General features: G+C 47.4%; 5 protein-coding genes across 5 annotated transcripts; 2 read left to right on the plus strand and 3 right to left on the minus strand.

Annotated features, from left to right (window-relative positions):
* Window positions 1-92: 92 nt before the first annotated feature.
* On the minus strand, window positions 93-968 carry EV420DRAFT_1703946 (uncharacterized protein; the record flags this gene model as incomplete). The annotated part of the gene is made up of 4 exons (XM_060479522.1): window positions 93-111; window positions 166-347; window positions 397-519; window positions 570-968. The coding sequence occupies 4 exons, from the start codon at window positions 966-968 to the stop codon at window positions 93-95; spliced, it is 723 nt and encodes a 240-aa protein (XP_060327471.1).
* Window positions 969-1,798: 830 nt separating this feature from the next.
* EV420DRAFT_1561072 (uncharacterized protein) lies at window positions 1,799-5,078 on the minus strand. The gene is made up of 11 exons (XM_060473842.1): window positions 5,000-5,078; window positions 4,624-4,938; window positions 4,263-4,575; window positions 3,887-4,209; window positions 3,701-3,835; window positions 3,513-3,650; window positions 2,996-3,466; window positions 2,771-2,946; window positions 2,583-2,721; window positions 2,245-2,532; window positions 1,799-2,196 (listed from the first exon to the last, which is right to left on the minus strand). The coding sequence occupies exons 2-11, from the start codon at window positions 4,726-4,728 to the stop codon at window positions 1,984-1,986; spliced, it is 2,301 nt and encodes a 766-aa protein (XP_060327472.1). The 5' UTR covers window positions 4,729-4,938; window positions 5,000-5,078; the 3' UTR covers window positions 1,799-1,983.
* A 137-nt stretch (window positions 5,079-5,215) lies between these two features.
* EV420DRAFT_1561073 (uncharacterized protein) lies at window positions 5,216-6,768 on the minus strand. The gene is made up of 2 exons (XM_060473843.1): window positions 5,728-6,768; window positions 5,216-5,673 (listed from the first exon to the last, which is right to left on the minus strand). Exons 1-2 carry the CDS (start codon window positions 6,467-6,469, stop codon window positions 5,300-5,302), a joined length of 1,116 nt encoding a protein of 371 aa, XP_060327473.1. The 5' UTR covers window positions 6,470-6,768; the 3' UTR covers window positions 5,216-5,299.
* Window positions 6,769-7,064: 296 nt separating this feature from the next.
* Window positions 7,065-9,636, plus strand: EV420DRAFT_1561075 (uncharacterized protein). Its single transcript, XM_060473844.1, has 4 exons — window positions 7,065-7,188; window positions 7,416-7,760; window positions 8,364-8,848; window positions 8,905-9,636. The coding sequence occupies exons 1-4, from the start codon at window positions 7,178-7,180 to the stop codon at window positions 9,333-9,335; spliced, it is 1,272 nt and encodes a 423-aa protein (XP_060327474.1). The 5' UTR covers window positions 7,065-7,177; the 3' UTR covers window positions 9,336-9,636.
* Window positions 9,637-11,215: 1,579 nt separating this feature from the next.
* EV420DRAFT_1561078 (uncharacterized protein) lies at window positions 11,216-12,966 on the plus strand. Its single transcript, XM_060473845.1, has 3 exons — window positions 11,216-12,325; window positions 12,380-12,437; window positions 12,532-12,966. The coding sequence occupies exons 1-3, from the start codon at window positions 11,512-11,514 to the stop codon at window positions 12,806-12,808; spliced, it is 1,149 nt and encodes a 382-aa protein (XP_060327475.1). The 5' UTR covers window positions 11,216-11,511; the 3' UTR covers window positions 12,809-12,966.
* The last annotated feature ends 535 nt before the right edge of the window (window positions 12,967-13,501 follow it).

A 13,501-nucleotide genomic window follows, 5' to 3' on the forward strand; every position in this document is an offset into this window, starting at 1 on the left:
AAATGCAACAGCTGTCATCAGCTGTCCGTTGGACTTGCTTTACCAGAGAATAAATATAAATGACGGCGGTGGAAAAAACTATACATGCCACATCACGGAGCAATGTTATGTCTAAATACCGAGTAAGTAAAATTCATAGTTAGCCATAAATAAATAAAAACTCACTGCGCTTTATCGTTATCCGGTTCAAATGAGCAGGAATCTCCGAACAACGTGTTTGGATTGTAGAGAGGAAGCGCATCCAAAAAGGCCCACTGATTTGACATGCAATCCGTCGTAAATCCCGGAGGAAGCGTATTATTGCTGAGAAGCGAGTACACTTTGACCACACTCATCTGGGCGAGATCCTAAGATGGTAGTAAGCCACAAGTAGCAACGAACAGATCAGATGTCCACCTCTGCGAGATCAGTCTTCGCGTAATTATCAGGGACACAGGTATCCTTGGATACCGCTTCCTCCCATGACCCATTCCCGCTAGCAGCATTGATCCCCAGCGCTCCCGAGGCAGCATGTGTAGACTGCTCACTGCGAATCAGCGCACTCCCGGAAAGAGGTAATTAACACTCACTTCGTGTATCCACGTTCGTTGGCTGCACACTCCAAAGAAATGTATCTCCCCACTGTTCATATACGTATACGCGTGCGCACTGCTACCCGGCATGACCATGACCGTCCCAACATGTCTTCGCAGATCCACAGGAACACGGGCAAGCGCGTTTGTGGCATCATCCAGTGTGATGTTGGCATTGCTGCAACGACAGACCGTATACGGCGAGCCACAGTCAGCAAAGGTGATGTTGACCGCGTCCATTGAAGCAGCGCATTCCTTGCCGCTACCAGTGTACTGCGTACATGCAGAAGGAATAGAAGTGAGCGATACAGTAGTGCTTTGAGGTCGGGGGAGGTTGGGTATGTCGAAGGTGAGACCAGATTGTTGGGCCGTGAGGTTCAGGTCGCGTTGGTGCATCGTGCCATTTGCAAAACCGAAACGTATCGCTGAGGAAAGTACTAGGAAAGTACTGATGCGTAACATGAGGAGGTGTTGCTGATGGGTTGACGAGCAGCCATCATCGTTTATTACTGATAGGATGAAACAAAAGAATCAATGGTCGCGAGTGAGAATGATTAGCATGTGGTAGTAGTTGATTTCCGCTGTGAGATATCAAAACTGATATTAGCATTCACGAGTAGTACTCGTAAACACTTGAAACCTGTACCAGATTGGGGGATCATTTTAGCATGTGTTTGAAGCCTGATTTGCTACCAAAAAATGAACAAAAAATCGAGTTAGCCCAGCACTTCAGCAATACGGTCGATAAATGCACCTCGAAACACTTTGATGGACTTTTACGAGATGCCTCGACGATATCGGCCTTTCATGGATGAGTCTGTCAGTGAGCTAGTGATGAAGCAAGACGAGTTCCTTTCGTCGATAACATTGATTTGAAGACTCTATAATCCTTGCTGAATAGTGTACGCGGCACAATGAAAGATATGTTCAGCGCAGTTCAGCACAAGGCAAGTCGGGAAGAAGGAAGTCCAGATCTGGCTGAATAAGGCTGGAATGATCAATCCGGAACACCATCCGAGTGTGACTTGTCCGTGCGAGATTTTCGTCGCACTGGCAGTCAGTTGCTGCTTGGGTTCTGATACTTGTGTTTTCTCGGGGACTGTGGTACATAAGGCGATAGTTAGTCTGATGACGCGTTTGTTACAGATGTGACTCTTTTTGCGACTCACTTTGTTTGAATCCAGGCAACCAGGCGCACCCGGTAATGCTGTCCCATCCGAAACCGTCCCCTGCACGTTTCTTTCCCTTACAGTCCCTTTCCTCCATATTAGAATAAAATCCACGAAACCAACGACGTAAAATGATAACGTGCTTATGTACATTAAAACAAGTACGAAAAAAAAATACAAGAACACGTTCGTTACTAGAAAAGAAATACGCCTATGACAAAAAAAAACACGGACGAAGGCAATCAATGAACGGGGACAATATCAAACGCGTCGCTCCGCCATCCTTCACCCTGAATCACCAACTTTTCGCGTTCTGCCGCCTTGTTTACCCATCCAGCAGGGTCGCCCTCGGACGCCAGCATGGAATCTCGTTTGTTCGCCACAACCTTGAATTGTGACGTAGACGTAGACGTACTAGCCATCGATCTGACCTCGTCCTTCTTCTTCTTGAAAACCTAAAACTCCCGTCAGGTTTATACACAAGTATGAAAGAAGTGTCTTACCTCTTGAATCGCGTCCATCTTTCCTTTGCCATCCGCTTCCTGCTCCTGTCTAACATTGACCAACACTCCATCGACGTACTCAAGACCGGTCCGTATTGCATCCCCTACCACCTTCTCAATCTCCTTCTTGACTATAGGAAGGACAATAGGTTTAATCATCCGGTACAAGAAGTCGTGCTTGAAATCGCGTAGAGAAAATTTGAGCGAATCCACCTTGACATTAACTTTCTTGATGGTAAAGACCGATGTTGGGTCGGATTTGGATGAGGACGTGAGGTGAACAGTAGCCTGCGAACCGATGTTACAACACTGAATGTGAATACGGCGACGAGACTCACAGTTAGTCCTTGTCCGCCTAAGACAATATCTGCAAGCCCTGAATCTTTCCCCTTGGGTATCCCATTTTTCTTATGGAAGTAGATGGCTACGTCTCGTAGGTCTGCCTGTATCTGAGCAAGCGTGAACTTAATCTCATGCCTATGAATACGTTGAACTTAGGTCTCGAAAACACAATGAAAACACTCACCGGCTTTCCTCGGTACCTTCTTGGATGACACTGTACGGTGAGAACGTCATATAGTTGTGCGCCTCGATAGATACGATGTTGGGGAACAGATTGCGACCGCTAAGGGTAAGGTTCTCCACGACAATATTAACAGAATCGTCCATGTATTCGATTCTCGGAATGGGGATATAACCAACCTGGAGCAGATCAGTCAGAAGGAACACGAGGAGTAACAGGCAACCAAACCTTCTTAACCAGCATCGGTAGAACTGTCCTGCGAACGTCGCTCCAAAGTTCACTTTTGAATGTTAATGAACCATCCTCGGCAAAGAGAAGATCCTTCATGAGTCGAGTCCATCCACCGGCAAATTTCCTGTTGGTGTGATCGTCTCCAATACCATTCAGCCAACTGCCGGTGCCATTGAAAAGCCTGTCAAAGTGCTCCGTATACTTCCCATCTGTACCATAGAAGACCTTGCCCCGGTCAGTCCATTTGCGTCCGTCAAAGCCGGCCTGACGTTCGAGAATGTATCCGGGCTTAAGGAGGACACTCCGCAACCACTGTGTACCTTCTTTAAACCACGCACGTAATTCTGGATCGCGATGAGCATCGTCGGCAAGTGCGTAGAAAGGGTCAATGATGAGATCCATCGACAGGCCGTTGGCGAAGCGCTCCAGAATCGTACGCAGTTGACTGAGTGTTGATTGAAGCTGAGTCTGGAACGACATGAGAAAGGAATAGAAAAGCAACTTTCGTTCTTACGTTCTTCAAGGCCCCTCCTGCTTCACTCTGGGCACCGTTTACGATGTTTCGTCCGTGGCTTGCATACTCCTCAACGCGGTCCAGCAACCATCCTAAAGATTCTTGATAATCTTGATGTTTCTGACACTCGACTACGACCTGTACCCAAAACATCAATACACTCGAAGCAATGCCGACGACAAGAATACCTTCTTGGCCCTCCAGATCCACTGCTCCCTTCTCTCCTTGGGGAAATATTCCTCGCTCAAAAACTGCTTGCCGTTCGATACCTTCTCGTTCGTGCGATCCTTGTACTGCTGAGGAATGGCGTTCGAAAGACCATTCTGCATGCACCGTGAACTTACGATGAGGCTGCAATGAAAAATACCACGGACCTTTACTTTGCCCATAATACCTGAAACCTTTTTGTCTTCTTCATCGCTTGCATTGGTCTCAGCGTCGACAGACCTCTGGACTTCCCCAGGATCAACGATGTCAGACTGGCCGCTCACGCCGGGAAGCCGAGTTTCCAGCCTCTCCTCGTCGGGAACAAAGTGGCCCTCAGGTGCGCTCTCATCGACATTTTCGAGTTGCTTGGCGCTGGGAGCGATGACTTTAGCTGCGAGATCTCGGCCTACGACGCTGAAATCCTTGATGAGCTTTCGGAACTCGGAGTTGGTTAAGACGAGATTGACGAGCGTGCGCACATGGCGCGTAGCTGCGAAGGTATTTTATACTCAAACTGGGAGGAGAGATGGGGTTGGCACACACCTGTATCGACGTCCTCTTTAGCCTTCTCCTTGTCAACGCCTTGAACGTTCCCTGCACTAATGTCCGACATTTCCACTTCCCTTGTCTGCCAAATCCAGTTCTGTATGAGCTCGTCGCCATTCTTCTCCTCTATCATATTGCGCAGGGTCCTGAAAATCTCCTGAATGTCGGCGACGAGCTTCTGACCATCCTTCGATAGCGTCGAAGTCTCCACAGGCGGGTGGTCGAGCGCATAATTGAGCCATGAATCGAGTTGCTTGTTCGTTGGTAGCCGTGCTTGTCGCAATGCTTGAATGGTACCGTATAGCTTGATCTATGCGAATATCAGCACATACAGCGTCCCGCCTAGCGCCAGACATACCTTTCTGTCAACGTCGACATCCTTAGCGACCTTATCGACAGGGTCGATGACGCTGCCTTTCTTCGGGTGCGCGCTGACGTCCTTGAGAGCGGGAGGTAGAGACATGGTGGGGATCGAAAAGCCAACTCCTCCCTTATATACCCCCGACGATTCATGGCGTGTGATGACGCAGCCGACGTCATCATCCAACTTGCGAGGGATTATATAAATTTAGAGTGTGGCGCAAATTCGTCATCGTTGATGAGCATCTCGAATTTTAGGGCAGTAGACCTGCCAAAGCTCCAGGTGTTGCAAGCAGAGACAATTGTGTCTGACCTAGAAAAAATCATTTCTCATCAGTATCGCCCCAATGTATACTGCACAAGACATTATGAACCAGGAAAATAGACATTCAAGAGTTTTGACGCGGAACCTAGGAACAGAAAAAAATGAAGACACTCGTCTGAGGAGTGAAGTGGAAATTTTCAAAGGAGCAAGCGAAATTTCGGAGTTTCGATTAGATTTCGGCGAACGCCGATATCTCAGGCCAAGGCGTCCAAGGCGCGTCCTGTCAGGAGTCAACATGTAGCGCGTTTTTTTACCTCGGTCTTGGCACGAAAGTGTGAAGGTTCCCAAGTTGTAGAGATTCTACATTGGTGCTACGCATACTATCGATGATTGAAAGCACTTGATAACTTCAAGACAGGTGAGCAACATCCATCGTGACCTCGAAATGATCGCTCGCCAGAATCGCCAATATTCTACGACCCCGCGGCTCGAGCTCGTGACAAAGCTCATTAAGCATAAGCACAGCATACTTATATATCCTACATGGCCTCGTCCATGCCATGACTTTTACTCTCTTCAACTTCGATCGTCGTGAGAGCACCGACGCCAACCATTCCCACTCGCCTCTTCCTTCTTCCATAACGAACTCTAATGGGAGTTTTATAGTTAGCTCCTCCAAGTTAGCATCCGAAGGTTTCAGGAAGGTACTGAGGGGCGTGGATCGTCGCTCCAAGACGCGGAACGAAAGAGTCAATTCTTTGATAGCTGGGAGTTCAAGATATTCTGTTATAAGGTATTAAAAGGAGGTTACACGGAAAGGGGATTGGAGATGCGTGCCATTGTTTGATTCCAAGGGAGGATCCTTGATGACCAGCGTGGCAAGACGAGGGCTGAGACGGCCAAGCTTGTTGATGGTGTGCGACCCTACATTTCTCGTTTCTGCCGTGTTTAATTGCGAAAGATCAACTGGAGAGTCTTCCCGTAGCAGGAGCTCCAGAACTAGAGAGGTGCTGATGCTAAGTTTCTCTAATTTTATCCTCTTTCTAGTCCAGAGGATCGGGTCGTTCTCTGATGGCATGGATGCGAACCCGACAGCACTCCCAATCGTTAAATCTTTAACCTTGGAGGATAGACTTTGCAGAAGCTCGAAAAGGTCTGCAAAACGATGGAAAGCGATCCTATCAAGTCTGACGACTCTGAGCTCCCCTAGGCCTAATAAAAGTGGCACGTATAGCCTCGGATTCGATATAGACCGCATCTCGAGTTCCCGTGCTGGGGCGCACCACTGCAATAGTGCGTATGGTTTGAGGTCTGCGTCAACGCTGTTAAAGGAAAGCATTCGGACGCAAGGAATTGGCCACCGGAGCCGCATGTCAGTCAGGAAATCTCGTGGAGTCCTGTAGGCGGAGATCGATATGCTTTGGAAGATAGCGGGGAAGCATATGGGGCGGAGGGTAGAAGAGACGAGGCTAAGTCGCTTGATGGTAGGGACGTTAAGGTATGAGAGGATTTCGAAGACGAGTTCTACAGGGAATTGCTCGAGGGGGGAATATCCATTTGGCGAGGAGCTAGGAGGCATCCCGTATTCAGTGAATTACAACAAGCAAGGAATCCGTTCTTATATAATCCGGGATGATGAGCCACCACGGTGGCATCAGTACCTATGCTATCATTCCAGGGAATATACCGCAAGACAATGGCGGGTGAATTGTGATTAACACCCAAACCTGTCAGTTCAAAATTAGACAATGGACTGTCGGCACATGCCGTGGTCGTTTTTCCAGATCGTTGATCTGACCTCCTACCACCTGGCAGCCATCTTGTCCGGATTTGCCCTCAATCTCGAGTATCGATTTTCTCCGGACTTTTGCCCCAATGTCTGGGCCCATAGATACAGGTCCTTCTTTATTCTTCTCGGTGATAAACATGTCTTTTGTCCTGATATATAATGCTTCATTGCAGATTTCGGTGGGCCGGTGGCCTGAAAGCCGTAGCTGCTTTGTGCGGTAATGTTCCGTGTAGTACGGCGCCGAGAGGGTGGAAAGCGTGGCTTTATGGACAGGAAATTCTTGTGGTATATTCCTGTGTGTTATTTACATGTAGGCTTCCAGGGAACAATGAGTTGTAAGTCAGGCGCCGTCGCCGTTAATTGCTGTTAATAAGACGTTTGATCACGTGCCCCTTCATCCTAACAAGAATTTATACGAGTTCCTTGCGTCAGCCTTGCATCGTTGCTTTCTTACAACGATAGCACACATCCATCGACCATACCTACCTCCTAACGTCCATGTCTGTTTCCACTACCTGTTGAAATGAGCGGTAATTCTCCAGCCGCTCACTCGGATTTAGCAGGGAACCCTCGCAAACAGGCGAGGGTTGTCTTCATTCGACTACCTATTTATCTACTCACCGTGTACACTAATAGAAGCAACAGGATGTAATAAATGAGTTCTTGCCTGACTAACCCTGACAACTGATGATCCCGACGTCAACTGCGCTGTGATGCGCGACACTTGAAACTCCAACACTACCACCCAACGTTGCTTTCCCACCGAACTCATCGAGGAAATCCTTGACCATGTTAATTGTCTTCCTGCCAAAGACATTCGAAGTATTCTTGACCACCCGTCAGAGGGATACAAGGGCTGGCGCGTTTCTACCCTGGCTTCTTGCTCATTGGTCTGCAGAGCCTGGCTCACACGTAGCCGATACCATCTCTTCAGATCGATCTACATCTTACACGAAGATCATGCACATTTCTTACAACTCATTACCAACCCATTCTGCTCGTTCATCCATTCCATCCGCACTATTTATTTTGGACGACAAGACCTACAAGAGACTATATACGGTTCCGAGGACGGATTGCCAAACACTGCTGTGGTAAGCCGGTATTTTGAGGGGGTCAAATACTTTTGTGTTTTTTGCACCGTATTTTAGTCGCAAATCCACCTGAGAAAATACTGAATGAAAACCTGACCGTTTTTTGAATGAAATTTACCTAAGAAGATTTCGGGGGCAAATCCCGCTTAAAAATGGTGCGTATTTGGATCCGTATTTGGAAGGAAGGTTTTGGCGTACAAAGACGGATAAAAATACCAACCGTCTTTGTTCTGGGATTTACATAAGGGATTTGGAGCCCAAATCCCCAACAAATACTCAACCCTTTGTCTGTTGGCTGACATAGGTATTTGTTCGGGATTTGGAGACCAAATCCCTTATGTAAATCCCAGAACAAAGACGGTTGGTATTTTTATCCGTCTTTGTACGCCAAAACCTTCCTTCCAAATACGGATCCAAATACGCACCATTTTTAAGCGGGATTTGCCCCCGAAATCTTCTTAGGTAAATTTCATTCAAAAAACGGTCAGGTTTTCATTCAGTATTTTCTCAGGTGGATTTGCGACTAAAATACGGTGCAAAAAACACAAAGGTATTTGACCCCCTCGAAATACCGGCTTACCACAGCAGTGAAAGGATCAGCCGGAGGACTCGGAGGCGCATTGGCTGCACAAAGCATTTCCCACTGTCCCTCTCTCCGTGTTCACAAATCTTCAGAAGCTGCGCATCCTTGATGCTAAGTTCAACCTAATGTCAGGGGAGGATTTTATGAACACCCTGTCCGAATTATCCCTCTCCACTACGCTCACACATTTGGCTCTCAACTCTTGCATTTTCTCTACCCTCGACCAAATTATCCAGACCCTGTACTCGTGCAGAGCGTTAAACTCCCTGTCTCTGAGATACCCCGAACTCAAAGAAAAACCGACACCCGAAGATATGCTTTTTCAGTTTCAAAATGCTACACTCCCTGCATCTTTGTCATCCCTGATGATCAGCATTCTCGAAATTTCTAATATTGATTGGATATTGAAGATCATGTCCATGGTCGGCGCATCGCTAAAGTATTTGAGTATACACATAGTGCCTAGCATGATAACCTCATATGATGATGCCAGTACGTGTCAGAATAACATGCTCCGACAGAACTGAATGAATCTTCCATATATGTAGTTGACGAGGTCTGCCGTGCAATCAACTTTGACTACCATCCGAATCTCGAGTCCATTGGATTCGATTCGCTATGTACAAGCGATTTCTGGCTGGGGATGAGCACTCGGCATATTCCTGCAATCCTCCAAAAAATCACCTCGTCGTCTATCAGGGAGGTCGTTTTGACACTCAGCGATAGCTGTTTGAGCATTTATGATCTGGCTGATCTGGATGCTATCGATTGGGCATCGATCAGCGAGGTTCTTAGCCAGGACAGCTATTCGAATTTGGAGACAATACATGTGCTCAAAGTAAGTTATTGCCTATATGAGAAGGCGATGGATATAATCGTGGAACGGATGAAAGGCCTATTGACGAAGAAAAGTATGTCTGTAGACATTGTGCTTTGGGACGATAGAGAAACAGTCATGACGCCGCGTTTTGGATGGTAGTATCTTGTTACAATCTTACGTAGACACAGGTAGAGGGATTCTTACCGATGATATATATAAGAGCATGCGAAGACCAGTTCTCCTACCTTTAGACTGAGTGATGGCAGGACGACGGTAAGATCGTACGATTCTTTTCAGTCTCGAGTGCTTGATCTGTTGCGAATACTGGCGATGGAACTTCATAGGAGAGTGTCCAAAGTCATCAGCTTCCCTGACACAGCGATGTCGACTTCAATCTCTTCCATCATTGACAAAAGCGTAATACCTGGACAAGAGGTGCGCAGACATTCGAGTGTACGAGCTCACCAGACGCTCGGCCCGGGACTCGGCAGGTTTTGGCCCCGGTTGTGTCAAGCAGTGTCAAACAAACAAAACAATTATTTTCCGTGGCCATTCCTCTTTTTATTCTTACCACCATCTTCCGTAACGACAGGGTCTAGTGTCGTCTCCTTCATGCCTCGGCATACGGTCTGTTCTCTGGTCGCGCTCATCGTCCTCGAAGATGTTGGCTGAAGGGCTGTCAATGGAGAGGGTTGCCCGTCATGAAAATAGGCTTTGTGGTGAAGTCGTCGGCGTTGCTTGTGGTCCTTTGGAATTTCCCGTCTATCGACGTCGTACGCGTATCTATTGAGACGCCAGTTGCTGCAATAGGGTTGTTTTGGCGGAGCTGCAAAAGCCTGCCCTCCCGAGTTTCAGGAACTATTTGTTCACTTCTGTGGACGCCAGCACCACTTGCTTCGTTAGTCGCCGACACGAGATTCGCTTGCGAGTTCTGCTACCTATGGTCACAAGCCTAGGTAGTAGTTCTCAATAATGCGACGTTCTCAGCTGCCTCTGTACATGGGTACGTTGGCTTCGTCGGTGCTCGCCGCGGCGAGAGACACCACTGCGCCCACGGCTTAGCTTGCTAATACAAGCCGTATCTCCTATGTGCGTGCTCGGGCACAATGGCATTTAACTCTTGTGGGATAGCCGCATGGGACGTTGCTTTTTGGTTCTGGTTGGGCATACGAGGATGTCGAGCTCCATTGCTTTTGCGTGGTGGTCAATTTTTGCATTCTGGTTCTTTGCGAGCCTTTGTTACACTGGTGTGGGGATGCTTGTACGTCTCTTTTTTTTTAAACAGCTCTTCTGCAGCTTATTATTGACAGATATCTTCGGTCAATGAGTTGATATACCTCACCACATCGGATTGATCTCCACATGTTTTTTCCCACAGATATTAACGCATATATCTACGTTATTTGCAGGTTCGTGTCTTTATCCTACTCTTTCTATCATATTCTCATTTTGTAGCAGAGGATTTGGTGAGCAGTAGTGCTATGTCCCTCATCGAAGTCATGTATTTCATACCTGTCGAATTAAATCTCTCTTTGCTGCTATGCGCCTTCAGTCGGCGCCATGTTACATACCCGGAACTGGTTGATATCACCTACGACAATGTTACATCGAGCGATGTAGGAAAGTAATGCATTTATCGAGGATGAATCTGACCTTTTCTTGGAACGGAGAAGCGACGTCTTTCACTCGGTTGCTGGCATCATGTGAGCTCATCCGTCTCCCATTTTAGGGCTACCTCACTAACAACCACATGGTAGCCGATTCGCTCTTCTGCTGAATTCAAGAGGTTCGTGCTACGCCATAATCTGTGGTGGTAGATCGAAGAGAGCATTCTCCTTCCCTCGGTATCTGTCAAATGCGTAGCGAAATCCATTGGTGTGGGTCTCTTGGGGGGCCCGGCCTGTGCGATTGGTGACTGACATGATGGAACACCGAGATATGAGGGAATTTCAAGGACACGGGGGCTCCTCGAGGCGTGAGCCTTTCTTGCCGCCCACTGCTTGGTGATGTAGAAGACGTTTAGTTTAACCAAAATTACAAGACGGCTTACATGTTTGAAGGACCGTATCATGCATCGATGACTATCCTTGGATTCAAACAGAAGCCTTGCAACCTTTGGCGCGACCATTATTGTTATTATTTTACTGTAGGTTTCTAATGAAAACAAGGACAAAAGGTACAATAACGCGTTATTGCCAATTGGCTTTTTAACGTTTCAAAAACACGTGCAGTGGCCCTTTGTTCTCTTGTACTATTTAAATACTTATTGAAGGCTTGCATTGCTCCTTCTTACAGTGACCACAACGCCTATCGACTGAATCCGCCCTCTACTCCCATGTCTTCTACCACTACCATCCAAAGCAGCTTTCCTACCGAACTCGTCGAGGAAATCCTTGACCACGTTGATCGTCTTCCCGTCAAAGACATCCAAAGTCTTCTTAGCCACTCGTCAGCGGGATTCAAAGGTGGGCGTGTCGCCACTCTAGCGTCCTGCTCATTGGTCTCCCGAGCCTGGCTCCCACGCAGTCGATTTCATCTCTTCAAATCCATCAATGTTACGCCCGAAAACTACGCGTCTTTCTTTGCGCTTATCGCCACTCCAGGCTGCACCTTCTTGCATTCCGTCCATGAACTGTTCCTCTCCGACGAATACAGAGATGGAACTATATACAGCGGATGCACAGACCCGGAGGGTGATGACTATTGGCTGCATAAAGTTCTACCCGACCTCGCTTTCTCCATGTTCGCGAACATCGAGCGGCTGATGATCCATGCTGCTAGGTTTGACTATATGTCGGAGGAGGGCTTTGCGCAGATGCTCATCCACCTATCCGGCCCCACCACTATCACGCACCTGGCTCTCAGATACTACGTGTTCCCTACACAGAATCACTTGATCCAGGCGTTGTCGGTTAAATCGTTGGAATCCGTTTACCTGATGTGCCCCACCCTCAGAATAATCCCGGAGCGGGAAGACCTGACTCGATCCCCAATCCCTGCACTCTCCCCGTCATTGTCGTCGTTGATGATCAACATTGACAGTGCTATGAATATCGTTTGGATGGCCAGACTTATATCCATAACGGGCGCGTCGCTCAAGCATTTGAGCATAGCCTTATGGGCCAGGATGGTCACGTGGGACAAGTGTAGTATGTATCAAAATAATGTACTCTGGAACGGAACTATGCTAACGTTCTATCTAGTGGACGAGTTCTACGACGCCCTCAATTTTGACTGCCACCCAAACCTCGAGACTATTGCGTTCGATTATCTTTCCACGAGTAAATCAGACGGGCGGAAAAAAAACTCGACACGTTCCTGCAATCCTTCGAAAGATCACTTCGTCGTCTATCAGACAGATCATTTTAACCCTCTCCGACACCCGTTCGGGTTTAGAAGATCCGGAAGATCTGGATTCCGTCGATTGGGCATCGATAAGCGAGGTTTTGAGCGAGAAAAACTATTCGGATCTGGAGAGTATTTCTGTGCTCAGAGTGGATTATCATCTGTTGGACAAGGCGATGCGTATCATCGCGAATAGGATGAAAGGATCGCTGGTCAAAAATCCGTCATTAGGTGTCGAGGTTTGGTACCACAGGGAGGCAGTTACGTTCCCGCTTTTTGGATGGTAGTCAATTCTAAATACATATTTTTCTATGGGCCACGCCATCCACATCATTACCACATGAGCGTGTGGAGACCAGTCGGCATTCTCTTTCGCCTTCTCCTTGTCAACGCCTTGAACGTTCCTTGCACTAATATCCGACGTGTCCCCTTCCCAAGGATGCCAAATCTAGTTTTTATCAGCTCGTCGCCGTTCTTCTCCTCTATCATATCGCATAGTGCAGGCACCGACGGCACGAGGTTCGGTAATTTAAAGACAGACGGCATCTCGGTATCTCGGTAACATCTGAAGTGCTCTTAAGTCTAGAAAATCCATTTGAAGTTTGACAAATTTGAACAGTTGTATACTTTTCATTTGAGATGATTAGTGGTATAATTTGGTTTCAAAATAATTTTGAAGTCAATCTTGAAGCATTGCTCTTACTTGGAAATAACTTGGAAAGTATTGCCGAATTTGCGGCCGAAAATACTTAGGCCGGAAAGGCATGTGGCTGTGAGGTTCTTTATTGGCACTTGACGACCAGGTTCCTTTCCCCAAGACACCGACGTTCTCGTCTTGGCTACATACACACAGAAAACAAGTAGAAGGATGCAGAGGTATGTCCGTATTCCATCTGAACATAATTTTCCGACCTGGACAATACCTGGACTGTTGGAATTGCGCAGCCCATTTTAGATTCTTCATTAGAACGTGCATAACG

Source organism: Desarmillaria tabescens (assembly GCF_030435595.1).
Source record: "Desarmillaria tabescens strain CCBAS 213 chromosome Unknown EV420scaffold_34, whole genome shotgun sequence".
NCBI lineage: Eukaryota > Fungi > Basidiomycota > Agaricomycetes > Agaricales > Physalacriaceae > Desarmillaria > Desarmillaria tabescens.